Source organism: Drosophila ananassae, chromosome 3L (genome assembly GCF_017639315.1).
Source record: "Drosophila ananassae strain 14024-0371.13 chromosome 3L, ASM1763931v2, whole genome shotgun sequence".
NCBI lineage: Eukaryota > Metazoa > Arthropoda > Insecta > Diptera > Drosophilidae > Drosophila > Drosophila ananassae.
In genome coordinates, this window is record NC_057929.1 from 11,462,851 (window position 1) to 11,488,296 (window position 25,446).

Genomic DNA, 25,446 nt, shown 5'->3' on the forward strand with positions numbered 1-25,446 from the left:
GTGACTAAACGAGTAATGCACATTGTACATCCACAATGCAAAAGCCCAAAAACAGTTGCCAACAAATGAGCAAGGATAAAGGATAAATAGCAATAGTGGCGAGAGCAACAGCAGCAGGACCACCACCAACCACCAGCCAGGACACTAAGTATGATTTATGTGGCGAGTCTCGCCATGGCAGTCAAATTGAAATTTACACCAGAACCTTGGCAACATGCCCCGTGAGCTGGGCTCAAATGAGTTGCAATCCTGCAAGGATTGTCGCCCAGAAAGCACAACACCACTGAGCGGAAATCTCCATTTTGTAAATCTTACCAGGGAGTGCCAGGACTCTTCGATTTCTCGCAGTGCTGGCACAAAGTGACACACATATAGAGATCATTATGAACAGAAAATCCGTTGTCCCTCGAGACATGTGCAGAAAGTGCAAGATTGGCTGGGGAGTATCCTGGCGGTCCCTTCGACAGAGCTGGTGCTGGAGCTGGAGCCAGAATCATTTTATTTTCTATTTCTCTCATACAGCTCCTGGCAGTTGCACTTCAATATTCGTTTGTTTTGCCGGATTACCAGTCAAGCTGAAGCATGAAAATTTAATAATCCATTTGCCATGGTTGCAGGCGATATCCTGCAGCAGGTCCCGGTGCAACTGAAGCAGCAGCACCAGCAGCTGCTCGACGGTCTTCGACGGGCAGCCCAATGATAAATTCTATTTAATTTCTGGGCGAAGGATTGAAAAGGAATTCCTGCCGGATTTCTGATCTGATTGGGTCGGCCGCCGGCCGTGTGGCATGGCAACTGAGTGCCGACTCTCTTATCCTTTAAAGTTAATTGCCTCGTTTTCCGGGCACAACTGTACTGCACTGCATCCTTTATTTACCAGCTAAGCGCTCAGAGCGGTCCACACAACCAGTTAAAACCCCAATCATCCACTAACAAAGCCCCAAAACTAAACTCCCCTCCCCCACAAATCGTGTCATTTAACATTTTGGCTAATAGTCCGCACATTGTTTCGAGCTGCGGACCAGGACTCTGGGTCCTGTTGAAAATTGCCAAATGAAGAAGAACGGGAAAAAATACGGAAAATAAAAACTGCAACTTATTTCATATCAAATGGTGAGGGGGGCGAGGCTATTTAAACCAGAGGGGAACGGGGGCGAGGCATTAAAACCACGCCAATTTCGGTCAACACGCTGAATGAACTGTAAAATCAACTCGCTTCAAAATGTGGTCAGTCTGCGGGGGGGAGTGTGTGCCGGAAGGACAGGACCTCGACTAAAAATCAGTTGGGACGATATTACGTATACGCCATGTGCAACACTAAGCGGGAATTAACATTTAAATGCCGCATATACCGATACAGGTATTTGTTTGGCCAACAGCACGACGTGGAAATTCAAAAGGACGAACTGGTGTTATCCTGCTGAAATTTAAATGAAAAGTAGGCAGCTTATAAATAGAGCGTAATTTAAATTAAGGCTCTCAGGGCTGTGATGAAAATAAATGAAGTTAAGCCAATAAATACAGGTATTATTATACCGACTCCCTTTGTTGGGTCGGCTTGATGAAGTTTCTGATTTGGATTTGGATTCAGCGGGAGGGAGGTCCTTGTGTTTACCCATACCTATAGAGGCAGTACAATATTTTGCGGGTGTCAGGTTCAGATCCATCTTTAGCCCCGGCTGCAGCCAACTAGAAGGCAAATTGTCGCAGGAACAATACTTCGTTTGCCTTCCAAATCCCTGACAGCCTGGCTGCCTGGCAGCCTGCTCCTCCTCCTTTCCCATTGCATTTGATTCAATTTGCGAGCAGAGCAAAAGTAAATCAACAAAAAGCAAAAATGGAAGAGCAAAATAGGAAATGTTCGTATTCCATAAATTTGCCGGCACTTCAATCTCTCCCCGCCAGCACCGCCCTGTGCTCTATTTATAAAATTTAACATTCCGTTCCGTGCTCCTTTTTTGTCCTTTTTTTGTCTTATATATTATATATTCTTTTTCTTGCTGTCTGTGCTGGCTCTGCCAAGTTTTTGCGGCTTCATTGTCAGCTTCTCCATTTCTCCGGCTGTGGATGCCTATGCTGCTGCCATGGCATTACATCCCATCCTGGCAGGACTCACTCCCACTCCCACTCCCATTCCCCTCTCTGTGTTTTTAATAATGCATAATTTGTTTTATAACTACGCTGCTCCTCCTCCGGCTCCTCCATTTTATCTATGCAGAGTATATGTGCTATATACTTAAGTGGGGAAAAAAGTATTTTAATCAAAGCGAAAACAAAGCATTCCATTGTTAAAAAGTTATTATAAAATACTTGCTTTGTTTGGCATTTCACTGGGCTTGGTTCATTTTCTAAAGTGCCCCCGGAGTGTGAAATGGAGGAGCCCGTCATTGGGACAGGGACTCGGACTGGACCGCTTTTGTCTAAGCGGGCATGAATAATGCAGTAACGAGACTATAAATTGATACTTTCATTACATGACCCATTTCAGGAGGAAATGCCCTAAACTATAGTCTTACTTCGATCCCTTGGGCCAGGGAGGACAATAGGACCCAAAAAGATGGCCAAATCTCAGCTATGATTCAGTGATACGGAGACTGGCAGGGTCACTGATAAAACATTTTCTCGGATACCCCCTTCGAAATTTTGAAAAATGCATGGGGAGCACCATATGGCCCCCAGCGATAGCCATATCTTTGGCATTATTCATCCGATTCTTGAGCGGAATACCTTAATCGATTTGTGGATCGATTCTCCATCAATCTGCATCAAAATCTGAGAACAAATTTTTTTTTAGGTTTTTCATCGAATTTTCTGGGGGAGTCCCTTCGAAATTTTGAAAAATGCATAGGGAGCAACTTATGGCCCCCAGCGATGGCCATATCTTTTCCAATTTGTATCCGATTCTTAAGCGGAACACCTTAATCGATTTGTGGATCGATTCTCCATCAATCTGCATCAAAATCTGAGAACAAATTTTTTTTTAGGTTTTTCATCGAATTTTCTGGGGGAGTCCCTTCGAAATTTTGAAAAATGCATGGGGAGCAACTTATGGCCCCCAGCGATGGCCATATCTTTTCCAATTTGTATCCGATTCTTAAGCGGAACACCTTAATCGATTTGTGGATCGATTCTCCATCAATCTGCAACAAAATCTGAGAATAATTTTTTTGAAAGATTTTATATCAAAATTTCTGGGGGACCCCTTCGCATCAAAATCAGAGAACACATTTTTTTTAATTTTTTATCAAATTTCCTAGAGAAGAATATGGCCGCTATCGAAGCCTATATACAGATCTGCCAAGACATATCCGATTTTTAAACGATGTGCCAGAGGTTTCGAAACCAACATCAGTTTTAAAGAACTTTTGTGGAACTCTGCCCAGGGTTTCCCTGTTCGGTGTACACCCCTAGCTCCGCCGGGGACACTTAAAATGTCATTACCCGGCCTGGCAATTTGGTTTGCGACTACAGTTCGGCCAGGTTTCCTTTTTGTCTCTTTTTGCGGCGTGGAGCAGGAAAAGTCTCATAAAAAGCCGAAGTGAGACATAATAATAAAGCAACAAAAGACAATTCAGCTCGTAAAAATACAAAATAAATGTTATAAATGTAGCCATAAAAATTACAACAACAATGGCTGCCGGAAAGGTGGAGGGGAGGGCTTGTGGGGTGGTGACCTGCTCCTGCTCCTTTCGGGAGGACCTTTGGCAGCGTAAAATATTTTTAACTGATTGATACGCGCGGGCTGCGGGGCAAGGGAGTGAGTGTATGGGTTGCGTGAGAAAAACAATATAGAGCACCAACACAAACACTCACGTGGAGTGGTGGGGAGTCAGGGGATGGGATGAGGGACTCGCCACTGACGAGTGACGCCGAAAAAGAGCCAACACTCACACACGGACAGATGCGCGTGAAAACAAATGAGAAAAAATATGTTACAAAGTGTCGCACATGACACACACTCACGCACTCACACCCACACTCACGCACGCCAATACCTAAACAGACACACACTCAAGCCGAAAGATGCAGAGAGAGAAAAGGGTGCGTACTCTCTTTCTCTTGCTACTTTCTCTTAAACTTAAAGAGCTTTGTTAATTTACAGTTAATAGTTTAAAGATTTAATCTATAAGTATATTAGTTCAAATAGTCAAAACTTTTTTTTCTCAGTGCACAGGAGCTTGCCACTTGCTCGCCTCGTCATGTCACGGCAGCAACTTTTACATTGTTTGGCTTCGAGCGTTGTGCCATTTTTACTCTGGCTTTCTGGGTGGCTTTCTGGGAGGGGGTGGTGGGCCGGTAGGGGCCGCTTTTGTGTCATCCTCGTCGACGCATTCGTGTCAAATTTATTTCCCTGCTCCTTTTTTTCGCTTTGTATTTTAGTGTAATTTTGTTGATTACAATGTTGTTGCCTTTCTTCCCCGTGTGTGAGTGTGAGAGGGAGTGAGGGTGTGTGGGTGAGCATGACATCGTTGAGTGTGTAATTTATTTGGAGTGATCCTAAATTATACATGTGTGTGTGTGTGCGTGGGAGGAGTGCCAAAGAAAAGCTTAAATGTATTTAAGAGTGGATGGCATTTATTAAACAACCCAAATTGTGCGCATTAGTTGGAATATTTTAAAACATCAATAAGGATACAGAACAGAGGCCCGAAAAAGTATGCTACACTTTTTTCCACCTTCATTACGCCGTCCCTTTTATCCTGGCCTGCCTCCTTCTCGGCCGGAGGCTAACGCTTTTACGGCCACATTATTACTTTTTATGACGGCACAAGGGAAAGTCATGTTTCGAGCTTCCTAATACGAAAAATTGGGGAACCGCGCCGGCGACGGTTGGCTGGAGTGGTGGCGGGGTGGAGGACTTGGTGGGGCAGCCACCGAATTCTGACACCACCCGCGGCCAGACTCAACGCCAAAATGTCTAATGAAATCTAATAAATTAAAGAGATTTATACAAAAGCCGTTCGCCTGTGGCTGCTTTCTGGCTTAAGCCCCTCCGTATCCTTGGTATCCTTGGGGGCATAGCTCCGGCCGGACGCAGGCAAATTATTGGCTTTTCAGCCGAGTCGCCGAATCACAACAACATCTACAACAAGTGTGAGGGCGGGGGAGCATGTCGCACCGTATTGTCCTTTGTTCCCGGAGATAAGAAGTTAATGTGGAAACTTTAAACCGAACTCAGAGCCAACGCCAAAGTTTGCCTCGCTTTAAGAGCCGATAGAAGAGTGTTTTGTTTTAGAATCCTGCTACATTCAATTAAAATTGCTGCGACATTCCTTTATTTTTATTGCGCCGACAAAAGTCCCATTTTATATTTGTCTTTGTGTGCATAAAAGTTTAATTGATTTTCAATGTTTATGTGGCAATGAGAGACAAAAGGATTTTACGCCCCGGGTAGGGGCGGGGAGTGGCCATAAATTGGATTTGGCCCAAAGTCAGCGCCTGAAATTTAATCAACCTCCTGCGACAATCTCGGGCTTAGTTGGAGGTCCTTCTCCGACCACTCGAGCACTACCACTCCAGCCACTTTCCTATAAATCTTGGCCCGCTTTAGGAGGTGCAAAATTGTATACATAAAATATTTCCACTTATTCGCATTCGTTGAGGTAATGTTTTAAAAATGATTTATGGATCCGGCCCAGCTCCTTCTGGTATCTCGGCGGAGGGAAACCGAAAACAGAAAACAGAGCCAGGGAGCGCCAGGAAGGAAGGACATGTGTGCGAGTGTGTGGGTATTCAGGACCCGGCACCTCAAGTGCTCGGCCAGCCATGCAATTACATATATCAGCGGAGAAGCTGCGCGGGGATGGGAGGACCGACCTCCTGCCTCTCAGCTATTTTTGTGCAGCGGGGGGCGAATGCATAAATTATGTAAAATCACCCTCCAGCAGGAGGAGCCCCATGTCCTTCCAGCCAGGCGATGTAAAGTGCGTGTTACATCGAACAAATAATATTTCGAGTGCAATAAATATATGATAAATGTCTGGGAGCAGCCCGCGAGTTGTGCGAAAAGTTAATCAAACGGAATGAGGAGTGGGAGTCCGCCAGGATGCACGAGGAGCAACTTGGCTTAGAGCTCATTAATCATGTGAGCAAATATTTGGCTGCAGTTTGGAACAAAGCTCTATCTGGTGGCCATATTCTTGCCGTATCCTTTTGCCTTTCTAAGACTCCAGGATATATGCACTAGAGTGCCTGGAGGCCCATCTTATATACTCTTTATTTAGTCATACTTTGGCATACTAGCACTTCATCAACGCAATTTGTTATGCAATTAATTTGAGTGGCAAAAAGTACGGAACTTTGTTTGAAGGCGCCAAATGGCGGCCATGGCGTCCATGGCGGCTGCTGGTAAACAAGTTTCGCATAATTTCCATAAAATATTTCATAAACAACTTGAAAAATGCTAAAAAGCTAAAAGCAAAAGGACCAAAAACAATAGGAGTGACTGGAAACTGAAGACTGAAAAGAAAGCCCGCCCGGGCAAACTCGCGGCGGTAATTAAAAAGTTCACCAAAGAGTCCGGGCGTCCAACTGGGACTTTGGAAAATTGCTACCCAGAAGAATTCCGGCGGAGCCGATGACAGAGCACAAAACTTGCCGATTGAACGGGAAATGTGGAGCAGGACACTGCTCCTCCTCCTCCTTTTCCTGCTCCCAGTAGCGATCAAAATAAATGGAAAAATAAGAATGCAACCGGCTGCCAAGTTTGTCGCCGCAGAAAAATAATATCGAAAAAATGTGCATCCTTTATCCTTTATGCAGATATCAAAATATGTAGAGTAAGCCCCAAGGCCTGACAGCAACCACAAGCTGCGGCTCCTGCGGCCACAGTGGTCAGACAGTTGTGGTTGTGCCTTTTTTGTTGTCCTGGAAACGATGCATCCTTGCTGATTACAGTCGCTAATGTCCAGGCATCGGAAATTGGAAAAGTTCTCGCTCTTCGCCAGCTCCATGAATGCATAAAGTGGAGGATGAAAGGGAGGGAATCAGGGTCAAGGCAGGATTAAGCCAGGATCGAGCTATTTATTATTTAATACCGAGAATCCCCTAAACTCGACCGGCTTGGATTTGTTTACTACAATTTCCTTTACTTAGCTTCACAAAATAAACAGCTGGCAGGAGCTCGGAAAAGCTACTTCTCCCGCCGAAGGACCTTCGTGTCCCGAGCCCTCTCTTTGGGACAGGATTCGAGGGGTAGTTTTTAAACGGTTGGGATTTATCTAAGCGGTTAAGAGGCGGGGAAATAGAACTGGATTCAACGAACGGTTTGAAGTAGGAGGTTTCAGTTAACTAGAGTCGGCTATGTCCTTTCGCAGCCAGTCCAGGAGGGAGTCCCTGGCGCACTCTGCCTCCGCATCCAGGCAGAACAACTTGGTGATGTCGTCGAGCCAGTTGCCGATGATGTACCTCTTGTTGCAGGGCATCACTCCCAGCTCGCGGAGCGCCTTCAGGCAGTACAGCTGCTGGCGGGGATTGCTCTCCGTCATCATCAGGCGGCCCACATAGCAAGGCAGCGGGGTGAACTCCCGACTCCGCCACAGGGCCCGCTTGCTGTGTAGGCCGTTGAGCAGGGCCAGGACTGTGTACTCCCAGTTCTCCACCTTCTGGCTGGGCAGCAGCTTCCACGACGGCTCGTCCGGCTGGCAAAAGACATCGAAGAGCAGCTTAATCCCGTCCACGGCGTCGAAGCGCTTTTGGCCCTCTGCGCAGCGGAGGAGCAGGGCAAAGGCCTTGGTGGACATACTCCAGAAATGGGCCAGGCGATTCAGGATGCGCGAGTGCATGAGCTCAAAGAAGCCCAGCTCGATGCCCTGCTCCGGCGCCACCTCCAGCAGGTGGCAGAGATGATGCCACAAGTGGCGTGGATAGTGCGGTCGACAAGGATCCTGCTTGAAAATCGCAGCCAGGGCCATAAAGTTTTCGGGATCCTCCAAGACAATACCCAAAACTAAGAGGGGAAATTTGGGTTTTTATTCGTTCGAGGAACGTTTATACTTACCCTTAGGTTTGCCCGTCAAATTTCTCAATATCTCCGAGGCCAGGACATCCTTCGTGGCATCCTGGTGGTGAATAATTTTGTAAAACTCAACTCTGAGGCACTTGCGATTGGCGATGTCCACAGCGCCATTATAGTTGCGAGAAAGGATATCTTAGAAGGGATATAACATACATAGTTATTAACTGGAAACCTGGAATTCCTCAAACTTACTATATATCTTGAGATACATCTCGGTTTCGTTGTACTCCTCCTGGTGGTGCTTGAGTCTCATGCGCATGAAGGCGTTCTTGAGCCTGAAAATCAGCATAAGTTTAGTAACTGACCACAATCCATTGATTTCCTTACTTCCGCACAATGTTCATCTCGGTTATGGCCCTCTGGCCATTCAGAGGGTTGAGCAGGAACTCCGTCAGGGACACAATCGCCTTCCAGTGAGTGAGGCGCACGTCGCTGTCCATCTCCTTCATTAGCTTCGGAAGAGCGAACCAGCCGTAGGCCAACTGAGCCCGATCCTCGAAGTGGGTGGAACTGGTGGTGCAACTAGGCGGGGGGCACCGGCACAAGTCCCTCTTTTCCATGAACTTTGCCCACTCTTCATTCTGTTTGTTGTTTATGGAGCTGGGCTTCAGCAGATCCTTGATCTCGTGCTGCAAAAAATGATTGCGGTACTTTTCCAATTGCTCCCACATATCGCCTACCAACAGAAAAATATATAATTCGATATGGAGATTTTACCAGTGTTAAATTTTTGAAAGAACTTAGCCTTATTTGATTAAGGCCTGGTTGAAACACGCCACCTCCGTTTCAATTCAAATTTAAACAGTGATAAAAGAACCGCGCTCAGAATTCTGTTCATCAGCAGCATAGTTTCCATCCCTAGAAAAATCGATAAATTATATACCGAGAGATGGAACTAAATTAGTGATGACATGGCACAGCTGTTAGGTGTCCAGAGGGGTACCTGTACCATCACTAGCGGCGAGAAAGGGGCGGGAAAGAAACGGCCTTTAAAAACAAGTTTCATTGATACCCTGTAATCAAACCGATTTTAAGACTCTACGCGTTCGGACGTGCCGCTCTCCGTCGCAAAGCGCACCTTGACTTTTGTATGCATTGCGAACCGGCGCGCGAGCTAAATAATAAATGCGAAACGCGACGCGCCACCAAGTGCAGTTTTATTGACCGACTGATAGCAAGAACCGCCATCAATGCTATTCGCCGCGTCCAAACGGCGTCCAAAAAAATTCTACAAGGGAATCAAGAGAAGAGACTGGCCTACTGTGTGTGGTGTGGGTGTGGAAAGATGTAAACAAATGATTTAGTCGAATAATAACAATAGAAAGGCGACCAGAAATTATCGAAAAAGCACACAGCCGACTGAGGAATAACTGTAATTGTGTTGTTGTGTCTGCGGGAGCTCCTTCGGGTGCATCTGTGTGAGTGTGTGTGTGTGTTTGGAGCAGACAACAAAAGAAATTGCGCTTTCTCTTCCTCCCCCTCGAACTCGAACTCGACCTCGGCCTCCACCTCCTCCTGCCTAGCTACCGTTACTCGCTGCACTGCCAAAAAAGCAACAAAAACGAAACACTACAAGACTCTGAGAAACGAAATAAACGAATTTTTGATAGAATAATATAAATAGGTTCGCCAAGAAGTCAATTACACGTATAGACGGAGAGCCGAACCAAAAAACAGCAACGATGGCCTTGATAAGACTGGCAAGGTGAGTTTTTGCCCGAGTACACTGCGAGAATCCTTTCCGCAACACTAATCCCCAGTCTTCCATGCCCTAGGACTATTTCTCTCCGTGTATGAACCTATAGCACGCCGATCCGAAAAGACCGGCTTCGCAAAATTGGCCGTTAAAAGCGCCAGCTCTGGGTCGTCGCCTCTCTCCGCCTCTCTTTGCTCAAGCACTTAACGGTTGTAATTAAGTCGCCAGGGGCGGAGCTCGGTCCCTCCCGTCCGGGGGTTTCCCCAAAAATCACTCTCGCGGAATTGGCCGGAATTGATTTTTCTAGTCCCCGGTCCGGGGTGACCTGGCCTGACCCCATTTCCCGTTCGCTGCCAACGAAAACTACAAAGCCGTGGCCGCGGGGCCCGCAGTCCGTCCCTGGCCTTTTGACTGGGGCCGTGTAATAGCTTGTAGACAAATATTTGCTTCCCACGACTGGGATGTTGTTGTTGGTCAACGCACTCCAACCACCTTGGAGCCTATCTACCCCACTTCCAGTGATCCACCAGCGGGCTATATATCTACGGCCGATCAGCTAATACGAGTTACTTGCAAGTGAATCAGTAACTGCCGCAGCAACCTGTACTAGCCTCCACCATGCCCGCCGGGGTGTATATTTGTTCGACTTCTCGATTTCAGTTGTTCCTCATACATAGTCTACGGACGGGGGGAAGAATTGAATTTCAAACGCCAGCCAGTCTTCCAGAAATGGCGTAATTAGCTTCCATTCATCTCAGCTTCCCAAAGAGACCTATGCTTTCTGCCCTCGAGAAGCAAACAGAGGAGCTGGCACACATGATTGACGCCGAATTAGCACTCGGGCGATCAGTTGATTGACAGATCGCTTGAGTGATTGCCCGCGTGGTGGTGGGAATCGGAATTGGGGCTTCTACATATATGCTATGGGCTTTCGCAATTTAGATTACAGCATGAGCTGGTTTGGGCCGGTTCCAGTGGAATCTGATGGCTCAGATAGTCGGTGACTGGACTGACTCACTGGTAGGAGGTACGAGGTAGGAGGTAGGAGGCACTACTTCCGTAATTGAGTGTAATTGAATCTGAGCCTCCCAAGGGGCCACATTTCTCCACGCTACGGTTTCTCCAGATGACAGATGACAGCTCAAGACGGGAAGCTGCAAAAGTGCATCAGACTGCATCTGGCCCCAATATGTCCTCGCCTGACCTGCCCAGCACCACCACACACCACATAGTACACTCCATGCCTGCGCAATGGAATCTTTTGTTTGCCGAAATGAATAAACACTGGTGGAACTGGTGGAAGAGGCTTCTGAATTGATAAAGCCTGTAATCTATATGACGACATGGTCTCGAGTTACTGCCATATACCATCATATAATATATAGACTGGTGGAGCTCTGCTGGAATCTGGGATGCTGGAAGACCTTATTGTTATACGACTCGTGCTTCCACGGGCCGGGCGACTCTTTAATTTAATTATGACTATTTTATTAATTGAATTGCGTAGTATTCTATAAACGGAGGCGATCGCTCGCCGTTGTTACTTCTACTTCTACCGCTACTGCTACTGCCATTGTCGGTCAGAAATAAAAGCTTCCAATCGCCAGCCATAAATCCAAATCAGTTCGGTTTGTCACTCCGCCCCAGGAGAGTCAGTCCCAGTCAGTCAGCCTCCAGCCAGCCTCCAGTCTCTGCACCTCCGAAAATGCACCTCATCGACCAGTGGGAGGTTCTGGCCATCCACTCGTAAGTAAATCACCAGCCGCCGAATTGCGCAATCCCATGAACATGTCACAGGTGCCTCCAGTTCTAGTTCCCCCCGCCAAACCAGTTTGCGATTCTATTATTGTAGCTGGAAGATTCTCTAAATATAGTAGCGATCCACTACCATTGAGCCTCTTAAGTGCTGCGATTATACTTCACTCCAACCCAGTAATAACTCTGCCTCTTCCGCCCACCAGTCAGTTAATAATAGAAATCCGTAATGTAATAGATGGCTGTGAGAACTTTCCGGCAGTGGCAGTCGGGCAGATATAAATGTATTGTTATTGGCCGGTTTATGGATTATTCCTCACAACAGTCGAATCGCAATCGCTGCGCACAAATTAAAGATCAAACAGAAAGGTGGGTCTTCCATGCGCCAGTAGCCTGTCCAGCGGGTCGGGGAGGGAGATTCCGATCTGGCCAGCGAACGTGGTGCGCAATTTGATTCCCCCGAGATGGGCCGCCAGTCGGCGCCTCGTCTGCTTCTCTGATGGCTGGCTGCACCATGCGGGAAATCCGGCTGAAAGCAGTTTTCACCAAACTTATCCAAAGTCAAGAGCATGGCGCACACGAAGCTCACAGATACGAGCATACTGGCTGACGGCACTACAGTTGCAGTTCTGGGCGCAAGTCGAGCCAAGGGTGCCGCCAACTGAATATTGCATTTGGAGCGGAATGGGGGCAGGACTGGGGGGCTGGCACCACTACCGAGTAGAGCCGGGAAGGTCGTCGTCGAGCGTGGCACGCGGGTCGTATGCGCAATAAATATATATGGTATAATACTCCAGGCCTCTTCTCTGCTAATTTCCATCAATTGCTCAGTAGGGTCTGCTCCAGGACCTTGACTATAATCATCCGTATACGGATAGAAGCAGCTGCCAATTAGCCCGGCCAAGGGGAAATCAATTGGCCAGCCAGATAATACTTTAAATGCAGAAAACAAAATAGCTGATTGTTTTAATTTTTGCTAATTTATTTATAGACCCATTACTGGCTCCCTGTGTAGAGGCACGCTTCTGCCTCCGAAACTACACATGGCTCATTAGAACCGGCTTTGTGCAAGCCACTGGGCCTTTGTTTGGCCAATTAATGGGAAAAATGTGCAAAAAGGGGCTTGTCATCGCGGCTATTTCGGGTGAACCTCCCCCTCTCCACTGGGCGAACCTGTTGATGACTCAGAGTCCGTTCCGCGGAGTCGCCTCCTAGACTTGGGTCTTGGAATTCCAGTTCTATCGCTCCCAGGAGCCAGTCGCCGTGCTCCACTGGCACTCCACATTCCGCCCACTTCTCACAGCGCAATTCCGTGCAATTTTCTAAAAATAGCTTAACCCATTAAAGCCACTTAGAATGCAAAGCCGACGCGCGGCGCACTCGTTTTGAAAATTTGTGCAAGTAAAAGTTGTTTTCCGCTTTATTGCCGCACAGACCCGGCACAGAGTTCATTCATCCAGTTCCCCGCTGTCCGTGTTCCGCCGGCAGGGGACTTCCGCATGTGGACTGGACTGGACCACTGTCCGCAAGCGAAAGTGAAATCCACTTCGGCTCTTGTTGTTGTCCATTTAATCATTGCAAATTTTATGCAATCTGCCTGTGCGGGTCTTTTTATAGCCCATATGTGCCATTTATCAAAAAACAGATCATGTCAGCCAGGGCACTCTTTCATATGTAATTCAATTTGATTAAGTGGGCAGAGCGTGCGCCAAAAGTGCATTGACTCCGGACTCCGGCGGCTATGTGTGTGGAAAAGCGGAAAATTACACCGATTTCAATGGGAATTGGAGATTCTCTCCCTGCCCTCCCCATACCAGTAATAAAAAAATCGTAGAAACTGCAGTTCTAGAGGGGAGTGGTCAGCTTGCATCCTCAAATAGCCATCAATAGTCTCCTATTTTATTTAAAATTTAAATTCAATTTTAAAAGTTACTGGTAGCAGATGTTAACAGTCAACTGTTAAGTACCACTGTTAATGCTCTGTAAACGCAAACTAGGTGGCAGCGCCTGCGCCATATGCAACCTAGGTGGCAAGGCCGTCCCTACAGCTGTTTTCTGCAACTGCATGTGTTATTCCCAAATTCTTTGAATCGAACTCCATTCCCTTTCTTAACTCCCATATAAAAATGAGTGCACCCAGCTGCAAGCTGCTACTGAAGCAAATGCCCTGCACCCTAGAGGAGCTGGCGCAGCTAATCAGGGAGTGCCAGCTGATAGTACCGCGGACCCTGAATCCCTACGGCCGGAAAAGGACGATCATCGAGTACGGCGACCCGGAGGAGGCGCAAAGGGCGCTAAAGGAGCTGCTGGGACTCGGCGCGCAACTGGACAAGCCCCTGTGCGTGAGCTTCTTTGGGCCACGTGAGGGCGGTGCTGCTCCCAACAAGTCCACACAGACCAAGCCGGGAGCGAGTGACTCCCAGAAGCAGGAGGAGATCGACAAGTACGTTCGGAAGTTGTATGCCTGTAATAATGAGTGCGATTTTACACAGCCGCCGCCGCCATATCTCAGCTATAGCTATCCCCCCATCAATGCCGACATTGTTGCGGCGATAAGTCAGCATCTTCTGAGGAACAAAAGGTTCTACAACCAGGTGCTGCACCTCATGAATCGCATGAACCTCGAGCCCCCCTTCCAGAAGCACTCCGCGGGGCTAATAGCCCACAGCTATGCCAAGGAAGTGGCCACTCAGACAGAGGACTTGGCCAGCGATCCGGAGAGCGAGCTGGAAAGCGACGACGGGGCAGAGGACAGGCAGATCAAGAGGCAGCGTCTGATGCTGCCCGAAGCCAGCGAGGAACTGCGCCAGAAAACCTTCAAGAGGGCCCGTCAAATGCTGCAGCAGGCCGTCAGCCAGTCGCATCCGTCCTGCAGCGAGAAAAAGACTCCAGCCCCGGCACCCGCACTTTCTGCGCCACGAATTCAACTGAAACTGCCAGAGTCACTAAATCCAAGCAGATTACAACCCGAGACGGAGAAACGCCTCTCTGTCAGCGAACTGCAAGAGCTGCCCGTATACAAGAACTACAAAATGGGGGATCCCAGCAATAAGCTGTACATCAAAAACCTCGACAAGAGCGTGGACGAGCAGCAGCTGCGGCAGCTGTACTCCAAGTACACGCCGGCCGCGCAGTTGGACATCAAAGTTATGCAGCAGGGTCGGATGAAGGGCCAGGCGTTTGTAACCTTCCTCGAGGGCTACCGGCCCGAGGGCATAGCCAGGGCGCTGGGCGAAACAAACGGCCTGGTCTGGAAGCAGAAGCCCATGATCGTGTGCTTCGGCAAACAGCAGTGATTAGGTTAGGATCATCAGTATTTCCTAGACTGTATAGTAGCAGCTCTTGTTCCCTTCAAAATCCGGTTCGTTCGTACATTTAGGTCAGACGGGAAAGAACCTATGAATCTTACATACTTATTTTCTACAAAAAAAATATCCACCAGAAAATTGACAAAAAAAGACATCTACAATAAAGAGAAGAAATAGATGACAAAAAAAATTGTGTTAAGCACCTCGTAATTTAAACTTTCCTTATTGCATTGTTGCAGACAACTGGGACTGATCGACGTCATTTATGCGGAAGGAGCCCGACCAGACCCGGCCAACGACCCCGAAGAGTCCTTGAACGAGGACGAAATCACAGCTGCCGCCAGTACAGTACCCCTGAAGACGAAGAAGTCGAGAAAGAGCAAACAGTTGGCCATGCAACCGTACACGTATGTGATTGCCGTGGACTTTGAGGCCACATGCTGGGAGAAGCAAGCTCCTCCGCAGTGGCGAGAAGCCGAGATTATAGGTGAAGCTCCAGACAACTCATATTATATATATTGTATAATAATCATTATATCCTTTACAGAATTCCCAGCCGTTCTTGTCAATCTGAAGACGGGAAAAATCGAGGCCGAGTTCCACAAGTACATCATGCCCATTGAGTCGCCGCGTCTGAGCACCTACTGCACCGAGTTGACGGGCATTCAGCAGAAGACAGTGGACGGCGGAGTGCCCCTGCAGACGGCTCTGATGATGTTCCACGAATGGCTGCGCAAGGAGCTGCGGGCCCGCAACCTGACGCTGCCCAAGATGAACAAGTCCAATGTGCTGGGGAACTGCGCCTTCGTCACCTGGACAGACTGGGACTTTGGCATATGCCTGGCCAAGGAGTGTACTCGCAAGCGGATGCGCAAGGCCGCCTACTTCAATCAGTGGATCGACGTGAGAGCCATCTACCGATCCTGGTACAAGTACCGTCCGTGCAACTTCAGCGACGCCCTCTCCCATGTGGGGCTGGCGTTCGAGGGCAGGGCCCACTCGGGCATCGACGATGCCAAGAACCTGGGCGCTCTTATGTGCAAGATGGTGAGCGATGGAGCGCTCTTCTCGATCACCAAAGACCTGACGCCATATCAGCAGCTCAACGCCAACTGCGTATTGTGAGCTCGTCCAGCAGCCAATCCCTCCAAGAACGCAACGCAGAATATCCACTTAGTTACTGGATTTTATTTAATTATTAATATTTCAAACGCCAGATAGATATGATTGGTACCATAATGTGTGTAGACCTGAGAGCTAAAGATATTGATTGAAATTTAAAATGCCTTTTTGTTTCCATTACGACTCTGTTTAGTAGTACTTTCTTGTAAACGGCAATTGATAAGACTTGAAAATTCGAAGCATCGCTGCTATCATACATACATAAAATATATACTAAATAGCTATACATACGGCCGTAGAGCGTGCATATTTTTCTACCATTCATACTTACTTGATAATGCTTAGTTGTAATCTACTATACGGAATGCAATACTTATTTTAAAGCGACTACTTACCAACTAGGTCATAAAATGAATAAACCGACAATAGCTACCTACGAAGGCTGTAATCTTTGCTATTCTCCCCCAAGTACATTCCAGATTCACGCAAGTATGTCGCCCGACAGCCGGTGCTTGACGGCGATTTGGATAACGGCCTTGCTGCCGGTGATCATCCACTCGGGATCCTCCTCGGTCAGCCACTCCACCGTGCAGACAGGCAGGCCGCAGTAGATGTCCGACTTGATGGTGCGCAGGGCACACACGCTGGTGGGCAGGAAGCCGCGCAGGCAGTCGGAGAACGGGTCGGTGGAGTTGTAGTTGATGTCCCCCAAGAGCTTCCGGTAGTTGAGATCTCCCTTGAAGATGGCCAAAGCGGCGGTGCTCATGTAGACGTACAAGCAGGGTAGAACCTCCTTCATGCGGCTGCAGTCGTAGCCGATGGTCCAGAAATAGGAGGTGTCGCACAGGATGAAGCTTCGATTCCGAAGGTAGCCCCGCAGCCGCCGACCAAAGCTTTTGAAGTGCGGATAGGTGGCACTCGAACTAAAGAACTTCAGCATCCAATGGAAGTCATTGGCCGTGACATCCGATACGAACCACGGTATAGCCTTCACGTGGAAGCGCACCCTCTCTGCCAGGCCAGCTTGGATCAGGTAATCCCCCAGCAGTAAATCCGTAAAAAGCTCAAACCCTGCGTTATCGCAGACGATATCGACGTAGACAGGGTCGTAGGCCTCGATCAGATCGTTCCAAACGTCCGCCGACTGATCAGCCAACAAGTCCGCGTCGTACTGCTTCAGCTTCTGCAGCAGCATCATGTCGGGACCCTTCTTGGTCATGGACAGGTCGCAACGATTGCCCCAAACGCAGAGCTTCAGCAGACGCTGAAAATTCTCCTGACTGCGCTCCATCCCCATTGTGGACAGGAGGATGGCATTCATTTGGGGAGCCGTAGCTCTGGCGGCCATTATTTTCTGGTCGGCGAAGTAGTCGAAGTTCTTAAGAGTGTCGGAGCGCTGGAATATGGACCAGATCCGCCGGTACAGGTAGCACTCGGCATGTAGCCACACGGCCGAGAACCAGCTCCGGCTGTCGGAGTTCAGGGATGCGATGAATTTGTTCCAATGCTCCGTGTCTGGGCTCTTGACGCGAATGGGCTGGAACTCCCTGTTGTGTTTTATGTCATCCCGCAGTAGTTCCAGACTCCAGATAGTGCGCTTCAGATCGAAGTGGGCGTACTCGCCGCACTCCTTGATTATTTCCGGCTCGTTCTCCTGCAGGGATGCGACTAGATCCCTGATTAGTCCTGGCGACCGCTTCTTAAACGTCACGTAGGCAAAGGTGGGCAGGAACCGGGCGGACAGTTCTTCGTTCGCAATCGGTTTGGTGACCACAATCAGGTTCTTCTCGATGAACTTCGCCTCCTCCTCATTCGCCGTGGCGGAGCTGTCGCCCACCGTCGTCTGAATGCTGCTAGAGTCCATGACTTGGATTTTGAGAATTTAGATTCCGAAATAGTTTTTGAAATATTTATTTGCCCTCTGGGCAACTGACATACATGCGTGTGAGTGTTAATGTGCTAGAATAACATTGCAAAAGGCCATCAAAGGGAGTGGATCGAGTGCCTAAGGCGTTCCCCCAGGAATCACAGCTTCAAAACGAAGTTTGTATTATTTACAAAGTATTTTTCGAAAGGCGATAGGATTGGAACTCGACCTTGGCCGCGCTTTTCTCTAAAAAGCGATCCACTCCTTTGTTAACAAATTGTCTATCGACTAAGTTACAATTGAACTATTAACCAGCGACCTGCATCACTTGCTGGCGAATTGTATGACGCCGTATTCGCCCGTCAGCATCCACTCCTTGTCCTTGGCGAACAACTGCTCCGCCACGCCATCGGCCAAGCCGCAGATCAGATCCGCTTTCACAGTCCGCAGGGTGCAGAGATTCGAAGGGCGGAAGCCTACGGAGAAGAAGAACGAATAATCAAATTAAATACTTTTTCCAAAGAGAAGACTCACCCCGGAGGCATGTTTCAAATGACTCCGTGCTGTCCCAGGAGAAGTCTCCTAAAAGCTTTCTGTAGTTAAGGTCGCCCTTGAATATCACCAGCTGCGCCTCCTTAAGGCGGTCATAGAGTCCGGGATTTGCTTCCGGCATGCGGTAGAACTCATATGGACTCGTCCAGAAGTGTTCCAGGGGAGCAAGCTCGAACTTGCCCTCACCCGTGAGTCGCTGCCACTTCTTCCCCAGCTCGCTCAAAACAGGGTCCGAGTGCTCCGCCAGGAACCGCAGCGTCCAGTGGTAGTCGTGCGCCATCACGTCCGAAATAAACCAGGGAATGGCCTTTGGGTTGAACCGCACCTTCGCCGCCAAGCCCTTGTCAATAATGTACTCAGCCAGGATCAGATCCGTGTACAGCTCATAGCCGGCGTTGTCGAAAATAATGTCCACGATGCCTGCACTCGAGCCACCGTCAAGGGATTTCCAGACGTCCAACGTGCCATCTATCAGCAGCTTCTCTTCGAGGTCCGTGACTTGGTCAAAGGCGTTGCCAGTGGGCTTCACCTGTTTGCCGGAGGTGATGGACAGATCGCAGCGGTTGCCCCACAAGTTCAGTTTTATTAGCTGCCGGAAGGTGTCCGAGTTGCGTTCGTTTTGCCGCGTGGCCTTGGCCACCGCCAGCATGGCGTCCACGCTCAGCTTGGTCGCCGTTTGCTTCTGCGGGCTGAAGTAGTCATGGGCGGCCAGGTGGGAGGTGCCCCGGAAAATAGATGAGATTTTGCGGTACATATAGCACTCGGCGTAGAGCCAACATGCAGTGAAGTAGGTCCTTTTCTCGGCTGGGAGTTTTTCGAGGAACGCATTCCACAGCGCAGTGTCCGGTTCTAAAAACGGAAATGTTAGATCTATAAGTAATAGAAAGTGAAAGTGCTTTGGGGCCTACCCTTGCCCTCGAACGGCAGGAGGGGCGCATTGCTCAGGATGTCCTCCCTCAGCTGCGTCACGGCCTTCGTAGTTTGTTCAATATCCGCGCCTGCTGCCTGCGAACGAAAGGATTCAGGGTCAAGGTCAGGGGCACAAGTCGGCTGAAAAAGAACTCACAACTCCGTAGGTGGCCAGCAGTTCGTCCTTGTCCTTGACCAGCGAGGCGGCGATGGTGGCCAAGGTCGAAGGTAATCGCACACGGAAGGTGTAATAGGCAAAGCTCCTGTTATGAATAGAATTCATAAAACGGCACGTGTGTGTGGGTAAATATTCTATTACATATGCGGAGGTCCCCCATAGACAAGACAACGTCTATACTAGGCGCTATATTTAGCGACCCGCACTCTACTTACTGCTTATACTGGGCCGAGAGATCGGTGTGCGGGGGCGTTGGACCGTCCACAATCCCGTTCTTTGTGTCAAAATCCGGATCGGCAGCCATCTCAATCGAAGGAATAATTCAAATTAAATGTTTATTGACCGTTGGTGCTGTTGCGGAAAGCTGATAAGTTGATAATGTGGCGGGTGGTGTGACCGTACTGGGAGCGCGGAAAAATACCACGGAACGAGATGGTGGAAAACGTAACGCTTATTTAAAAAAAGTTTAATTATTGATATAAATTTCATGACTACAAAGGTATTAATTTAAGGTTACAGATCTGAGAGTTCTGAGGGATATGCAACGACTATATTATATCGAATAATTTAAACTGCGAAGCCTTTTTGGTACAATGAGACACTAAAACTAATAGCCAAATTCACGCGCTCCGTCCACGAACTGAATGACACCATAGTTGCCCGAGACCATCCACTGGGGATTCTTTGTGGCTAGAGCCTCGCCTACACCTTCCTCTAAGCCGCAGATGATCTCGCTCTTGACCCGCCGCAACACGCAGATGTTCGTTGGCAGGAAACCACGCAGACAGGCGCTCGTCTCCTGGCTGCTGTTCCAGCAGACGTCCTGCAGCAATTTTCGGTAGTTCAGTTCGCCCTTGAAAATGACCAGCTTTGACTGTTGTAGCGAGCTATACAGATCCGGGTCTGCTTGGAGCATGCTGAAAATCGCGGAATGGTTAGTGATTGGACTACTACTCCTATGCTTAGCTCTCACCTGTAAAAAGCATGCGGCGAGGTCCAGAAATGTGATACTGGCGCCAGTTCAAACTTTCCTTCCTCCAAAAACTGCAGAAACTTCTTGCCCATCAAACTGATCATGTAGTCGGCATGCTGGCTTAAGTACTCTAGGGTCCACCTGAAGTCGCGCTCCGTCACGTCGGTCACGAACCAGGGATGCGCCTTTACGTGGAAGCGAACCTTGTTAGCCAGGGCCTTCTCGATCAAATACTCCGCCAGCACAAAGTCGCTGAAGAGCTCGTACCCAGTATTGTCCAGGATAACGTCCACCTGCTTCAGTTTCTTAGGCTTGTTGTTATCGAGACAGTTCCAAATCTCCTCTGCGTGATTCACAATTATGTATTCATCCGTTGCGCCCACATCCTGCAGAACCTTGAAGTTGAGTTTCTTGTCCTCTTCCGGATCGCTGGACACGTCATTGCTGATGCTCCACATGTTGATCTTCAGGAGCTCGCCGAACACCTCCACACTGTTGTCCGAACGACGTGTGTGCTTCGTCAGGGCCAGAATGTCATCCATGCGGTCGACTAGGGTGTGCTCCTTAATTTTAGCGAAGAAGTCGTAGGACTTCAGAAATATGCTGTTTTCCACGAACGAGTAAAGCTTTCGGTGCAGGTAGCACTCAGCGTGCAGGCTGCATCCCCGGTAGAAGCTCCGCTCGCCATTCGGCAGGTGATTTATGAAGGTGTTCCAAGCCTCCCGGTCGGGTTCTAGGGATTACAGCTTGAGAGCCATGGAAAGGGTGGGACTGTCAGCAACTTACCCTCGCCCGTGAAGCTTTGGAACGGCTTGTCGGTCTGCAGCTCATACTTCAGCCTAGAGATGAGTCCGATGACGATTTTCAGCTCCTCGCGAGCTGCCTGTGCGAAGTCGTGGGGAGCTGAAGGTTAAATTAGGGGCTGTTTGCCAACCAAACTACAAGAACTCTCACCGAATTGGGCCACCAGCTCGCTCTTGTCCCGCGTAAGGGTGTCTATCACATTGGTGAGGATTACAGGGAGGCGACTCCGGAGAGTGTAGTACGCGAAGCTCTTCTTGTACTGGCCGGACATGAAGGCGTTCAATGGAGTCTGCAGGTCCACTATGTTGTACCGGGAATCGAACTCCGCCCGCAGTACCCGAGACAGTGTCTGGCTGTGGTCCGGATCTGACTTGACTGGCTCCTCATCTTCCTCGCTCGGCTCCTCACCAACAAGGGCCTCCTTCGAAGGATTCGACGTTTCCATCCTAACACCGCTACTGCTTTTTGTTTTATTTTTGTGCGTTCAATGCCGCATTCTACTGTAGTTTCTTCGTTTCTGACGGATGATTCCAAGCTCCGAGGGAGCAGTTAGCCAGTGTTGGTTAACTTCAGGCCTATCTACATGGTGAAAAAAAGTTCCATAAATGGAAATAAACTTTTATAAAAAAAATTAAGTTTAAAAACAATTAAATATTTTCTATTCACTAAATATAAACAAAAAACGAAATATAAAAATGGTCTGTCATCTTCTTAATACATGTTTACAAGCTTAGTAAAGTTTCAAATCGAATATTTTGATTATGGGCTTTTATAAAATGTTTAAAGTAAAATTTTGTTAATATTTAGTATTAAATTGTTTTTAAATTTTAAGTTAAACAAAAAAAAGCTTTCCTCCAGTGCTTCAAAGCGTCGGCAATCCACTATCAGTTCCGTGGCCATTTTTAGCACCTTTCTACTTCCGTATCTGCAACCCTATGCAACACTGCCGCCTTTATTGCAATTTTATTTAGGAACCGAACGCGACGCGAAGTCTGCAAAATGTGTAAGTCGCGCGGATCAGACTGAACGTACGGACCGATCGCTGTGCTACGTGCTACCCGAAGAGGCGATCTGGCAAACCGCAGCCTCTGCTTAAACCGCAGCCAATGCAAACGCAAATGCGGGCGTGAATTGCACCCATACACGCACAGGGATTGGATTTGGACTGGGATTTGAGCCCGAACCCCTCTCGCGAAAACACAGACACCTGGACACATACGCCACCCGCACCCGCAGCCGCACCCACACCCGCGAACACACAATGTCTCACCTACCTGCGCCTCTGTACGGCTTCGCGGCGTTCTTCATGATTTTCTGGTTGGGCACTTGGATGGTCCATGTGATAGCCATCTGCTATGGCCGCTACAAGCTGCACAAGAAGTCCTGCAAACTGCCCACGGAGGCCCAGCCTCTTCCCGGTGTCTCGATCCTGAAGCCACTAATGGGCGTGGATCCCAACCTGCAGCACAACCTGGAGACATTCTTCGCCATGGACTACCCCGTCTACGAGCTGCTATTCTGCGTTGAGGACAAGGAGGACCCTGCCATTCAGCTGGTGGAACGGCTGCTGGCCAAGTACCCTCTGGTGGATGCCGCCCTCTTCGTGGGCGGGTCAGATGTGGGTGTGAACCCCAAAATCAACAACATTCATCCTGGATACATGGCTGCCAAGTACGACTTCGTGATGATCTCGGATAGCGGCATCAAGATGAAGGATGACACTCTGCTCGACATGGTTCAGAACATGTCCGAGAAGCACGCACTCGTCCACCAGATGCCCTTCACCTGCGACCGTGATGGATTCGCGGCCACCTTCGAGAAGGTGTTCTTCGGAACGGTGCAGAGCAGAATCTATCTGTCGGCGGACGTGCTGGGCATTAACTGCCACACGGGCATGTCCTGCCTCCTGCGGAAATCGGTGATCGATCAGCTGGGGGGACTGAAGGCGTTCGGCTGCTACCTGGCGGAGGACTTCTTCATTGCCCGCGAAGTGACCCGGCTGGGCTGGAAGATGCGCATATCGAACCAACCAGCGCTGCAGAACAGTGGCCTCTGCGACATCGGCAGCTTCCAGGCACGCCTCATCCGCTGGGCCAAGCTGCGCGTTGCAATGGTGCCCACCACCATCCTGCTGGAACCACTCTCAGAGTGCATGATCCTTGGGGCCCTGGCCGCATGGTCTGCCTCGCTGCTCTTCAGCTGGGACCCGGTGGTGTTCTACCTTGTACACGTGCTCTGCTGGTTCTTGTCCGACTGGCTCCTGCTCTCCATCGTGCAGCACGGCTCGATGCCGTTCCACAAGTTCGAATTCGTCGTGGGATGGCTCTTCCGGGAGCTGACCGGACCCTACTTGTTTCTGCACGCCCTGTGGAACCCGGCGATCCGCTGGCGCACACGCACCTACAAGCTGCACTGGGGCGGCATCGCCTACGAACTGAGCAACGCCGCCACCCCCGAGGCGCCACCACCGGCGCCAACGTTATCGGAGGGATCCGGCGGACCGGGCGGATCGGACGAGGGATCACTGGAAGCCACTACCAAGCAGCGACTGCTGGTCTCGTAGCAGCAACTAGTTAAGTTTGTTATTTTGTACTTGTGAGCGATAGCCACTCGTCGGCAGGCGGCAGGAGTCTGGAGTAGTATTATTAGCCTGAACCTTAGTCACTACGTAAGCCTAGACTTAGACTGCTGTACAAAGAGCGGATGCACATCCTCCACTCCGCCTGGAACTGAATCAACTGGACGAGAGAGGCGTGGTGGCGGGGGGACAGACCTAGATTAGATTATAGACACTGATTAGATCGGTTTAGAGATCGCGATGGACGGGACGGGAGATCGAGACGGATAGCTGTGTGAGAAGAGCGGCGGCACAGCGCCCAGCGGCCCAGCCAGGCACAGTTTGGTGGCTTCGTGGAAACTGGTTAAGAGCGCTTTGTGTATATATTATATCACATGCACATATACGTGTATTTTTTTTTTAGCCAGCCTGTACAGACGAGAATGCTCTGCTAGTTAGCCCTATGTTCGAGTAAGTTCACCCTCGCTTCAGTTGTTGCTTTATTGAATTGTAATTATTTATTTTTGGCCAAGCACCCGTAGTTGTATTGTTATCGCCTAAGCCCTACTATACTTTATGCCTAGTTTTAGTTGAATTTTTGTGTTTAACTTTTGCCACAGCCTCTGTACATAAGCTATAAGCTCCGAAGGGGAATGCCATTGAATAAATCAGATCAAATCGAAGAATGACGAACGTTTAGACTCGAACTTGCTTGTGTTCTTTGTGTGGACAGTATCACAGATCGGTTATCAGGTCCTCCAGATGAGTCAGTGGGGGATTTGACCAAGTTGCTGGAAAATGTTTGCCTGAGTCACGCCACGCGCACTCGCTTCGTAGCGTAATAATTATCGCACTTTCCAGTATACTTCGCCCGCGGCTCTTCTAACGATCTGCCGGGTCTGGGACGGGAACTATTTCGGGGGAAATATTTGTTGGGTCAAAGGGGAATCTCATTACTCGGCTGGAGAGATGAAACGCTGCCTGGTGGAAAAGACTCGACTCTTCGCTCCAAAGGGAGGAGCTTATCGGACGAATGCCAGCAAAACAAACAATTATAAATAAAGCAACTATAGATAGGACATGCCATATCACTGGCCGTGGGGGCTGCAGTCGGACGAAGGCCACTGGCCGACGCCTTAGGCTTATGAATTAAGTAATTAAGAATTAACGAACATGGGCGGGTACATGTATGCAAACTGGCGGAGAGCCACTATAAAGCGACTGCCGATAATATAGCACCTCCTAAATGGGTGGATGCGGCAATTAAACCGAATGACGTGATTTCTGGGGGGAGCGGTAAACTTTTCCGGAATCTAAACACCCATTCCGGAGAGAAAACACCCATCGCCGTCGCCGTCGCCCTATCTGTGGCAGGTGGGAATTATGCAAATCTAAGAACCCTTATCACTGCGTTCCATTCAAGTTTTAAGTTAGTTGATTAGATAAAGTGCGAATTCGTTTAGAAACTTAAATCGAATTGTGTTGAGAAATGTTATGATAAATGGCTATTGAAAATTCCGAACAAAACTAAGAGCTAGTCACTATTCTCCTCGAGTAATAAAGACAACGAAAACATAATCAGCGTTCTGTCTACTTGGTGTGTAATGCAAATGTATAATGGGTCTCGGGGTTCCTGATAACACGAACTGGGTGAGTCACGGCGGATCGTCAGTGATTTGCCATTTAGGTTTTTCTGTTTTCAGATTAT

At 48.9% G+C, this 25,446-nt stretch overlaps 6 protein-coding genes across 11 annotated transcripts; 2 read left to right on the plus strand and 4 right to left on the minus strand.

Moving 5' to 3' along the window:
- Positions 1 to 7,067: 7,067 nt before the first annotated feature.
- LOC6494464 lies at positions 7,068 to 9,076 on the minus strand. The gene is made up of 5 exons (XM_001960243.4): positions 8,961 to 9,076; positions 8,345 to 8,875; positions 8,210 to 8,292; positions 8,000 to 8,149; positions 7,068 to 7,948 (listed from the first exon to the last, which is right to left on the minus strand). The coding sequence occupies exons 2-5, from the start codon at positions 8,686 to 8,688 to the stop codon at positions 7,287 to 7,289; spliced, it is 1,239 nt and encodes a 412-aa protein (XP_001960279.1). The 5' UTR covers positions 8,689 to 8,875; positions 8,961 to 9,076; the 3' UTR covers positions 7,068 to 7,286.
- A 506-nt stretch (positions 9,077 to 9,582) lies between these two features.
- Positions 9,583 to 16,331, plus strand: LOC6496125 (ERI1 exoribonuclease 2). Of its 6 annotated transcripts, none has more exons than XM_001960245.4 (3): positions 9,583 to 9,722; positions 15,016 to 15,263; positions 15,324 to 16,331. In XM_001960245.4, exons 1-3 carry the CDS (start codon positions 9,700 to 9,702, stop codon positions 15,899 to 15,901), a joined length of 849 nt encoding a protein of 282 aa, XP_001960281.2. In that variant the 5' UTR covers positions 9,583 to 9,699; the 3' UTR covers positions 15,902 to 16,331. The 6 variants fall into 6 exon arrangements, 4 of the variants coding, with proteins under 4 accessions (XP_001960281.2, XP_001960280.3, XP_014763637.1 ...); XM_014908151.3 differs by lacking the exon at positions 9,583 to 9,722 and adding an exon at positions 13,441 to 13,911; XR_006507248.1 differs by lacking the exons at positions 9,583 to 9,722; positions 15,324 to 16,331 and adding exons at positions 13,781 to 13,911; positions 13,961 to 14,829 and having other exon boundaries at positions 15,016 to 15,144.
- Positions 16,329 to 17,762, minus strand: LOC6494463 (damage-control phosphatase ARMT1). Its single transcript, XM_001960246.4, has one exon. The coding sequence runs from the start codon at positions 17,760 to 17,762 to the stop codon at positions 16,380 to 16,382; it is 1,383 nt and encodes a 460-aa protein (XP_001960282.1). The 3' UTR covers positions 16,329 to 16,379.
- Positions 17,763 to 17,793: 31 nt separating this feature from the next.
- On the minus strand, positions 17,794 to 19,821 carry LOC6494462 (damage-control phosphatase ARMT1). The gene is made up of 5 exons (XM_001960247.4): positions 19,620 to 19,821; positions 19,384 to 19,489; positions 19,226 to 19,322; positions 18,300 to 19,166; positions 17,794 to 18,241 (listed from the first exon to the last, which is right to left on the minus strand). The coding sequence occupies exons 1-5, from the start codon at positions 19,706 to 19,708 to the stop codon at positions 18,090 to 18,092; spliced, it is 1,311 nt and encodes a 436-aa protein (XP_001960283.1). The 5' UTR covers positions 19,709 to 19,821; the 3' UTR covers positions 17,794 to 18,089.
- Positions 19,822 to 19,854: 33 nt separating this feature from the next.
- Positions 19,855 to 21,743, minus strand: LOC6494461 (damage-control phosphatase ARMT1). The gene is made up of 4 exons (XM_001960248.4): positions 21,332 to 21,743; positions 21,164 to 21,280; positions 20,378 to 21,110; positions 19,855 to 20,321 (listed from the first exon to the last, which is right to left on the minus strand). The coding sequence occupies exons 1-4, from the start codon at positions 21,624 to 21,626 to the stop codon at positions 20,012 to 20,014; spliced, it is 1,455 nt and encodes a 484-aa protein (XP_001960284.1). The 5' UTR covers positions 21,627 to 21,743; the 3' UTR covers positions 19,855 to 20,011.
- Positions 21,744 to 22,096: 353 nt separating this feature from the next.
- LOC6496127 (ceramide glucosyltransferase) lies at positions 22,097 to 24,421 on the plus strand. Its single transcript, XM_001960249.4, has one exon. It carries the CDS (start codon positions 22,443 to 22,445, stop codon positions 23,742 to 23,744), a length of 1,302 nt encoding a protein of 433 aa, XP_001960285.1. The 5' UTR covers positions 22,097 to 22,442; the 3' UTR covers positions 23,745 to 24,421.
- Positions 24,422 to 25,446: the final 1,025 nt, after the last annotated feature.

Excerpts from the sequence above, each read along its gene's own strand:
- LOC6496125 (XM_001960244.4), top strand. The coding sequence starts at position 13,595 with ATGAGTGCACCCAGCTGCAAGCTGCTACTGAAGCAAATGCCCTGCACC.
- LOC6494464 (XM_001960243.4), bottom strand. The coding sequence starts at position 8,688 with ATGTGGGAGCAATTGGAAAAGTACCGCAATCATTTTTTGCAGCACGAG. Across the intron at positions 8,293-8,344 it reads GAGATGAACATTGTGCGGAA|GCTCAAGAACGCCTTCATGC; the intron begins GTAAGGAAATCA and ends GCTGATTTTCAG. Across the intron at positions 8,150-8,209 it reads GATGTATCTCAAGATATATA|ATATCCTTTCTCGCAACTAT; the intron begins GTAAGTTTGAGG and ends ATCCCTTCTAAG.
- LOC6494462 (XM_001960247.4), bottom strand. The coding sequence starts at position 19,708 with ATGGCTGCCGATCCGGATTTTGACACAAAGAACGGGATTGTGGACGGT. Across the intron at positions 19,490-19,619 it reads CTCTCGGCCCAGTATAAGCA|GAGCTTTGCCTATTACACCT; the intron begins GTAAGTAGAGTG and ends TATTCATAACAG. Across the intron at positions 19,323-19,383 it reads TGCTGGCCACCTACGGAGTT|GCAGCAGGCGCGGATATTGA; the intron begins GTGAGTTCTTTT and ends TTTCGTTCGCAG.
- LOC6494461 (XM_001960248.4), bottom strand. The coding sequence starts at position 21,626 with ATGGAAACGTCGAATCCTTCGAAGGAGGCCCTTGTTGGTGAGGAGCCG. Across the intron at positions 21,281-21,331 it reads CGAGCTGGTGGCCCAATTCG|CTCCCCACGACTTCGCACAG; the intron begins GTGAGAGTTCTT and ends TTTAACCTTCAG. Across the intron at positions 20,322-20,377 it reads TCGCCGCATGCTTTTTACAG|CATGCTCCAAGCAGACCCGG; the intron begins GTGAGAGCTAAG and ends CGCGATTTTCAG.
- LOC6494463 (XM_001960246.4), bottom strand. The coding sequence starts at position 17,762 with ATGGACTCTAGCAGCATTCAGACGACGGTGGGCGACAGCTCCGCCACG.
- LOC6496127 (XM_001960249.4), top strand. The coding sequence starts at position 22,443 with ATGTCTCACCTACCTGCGCCTCTGTACGGCTTCGCGGCGTTCTTCATG.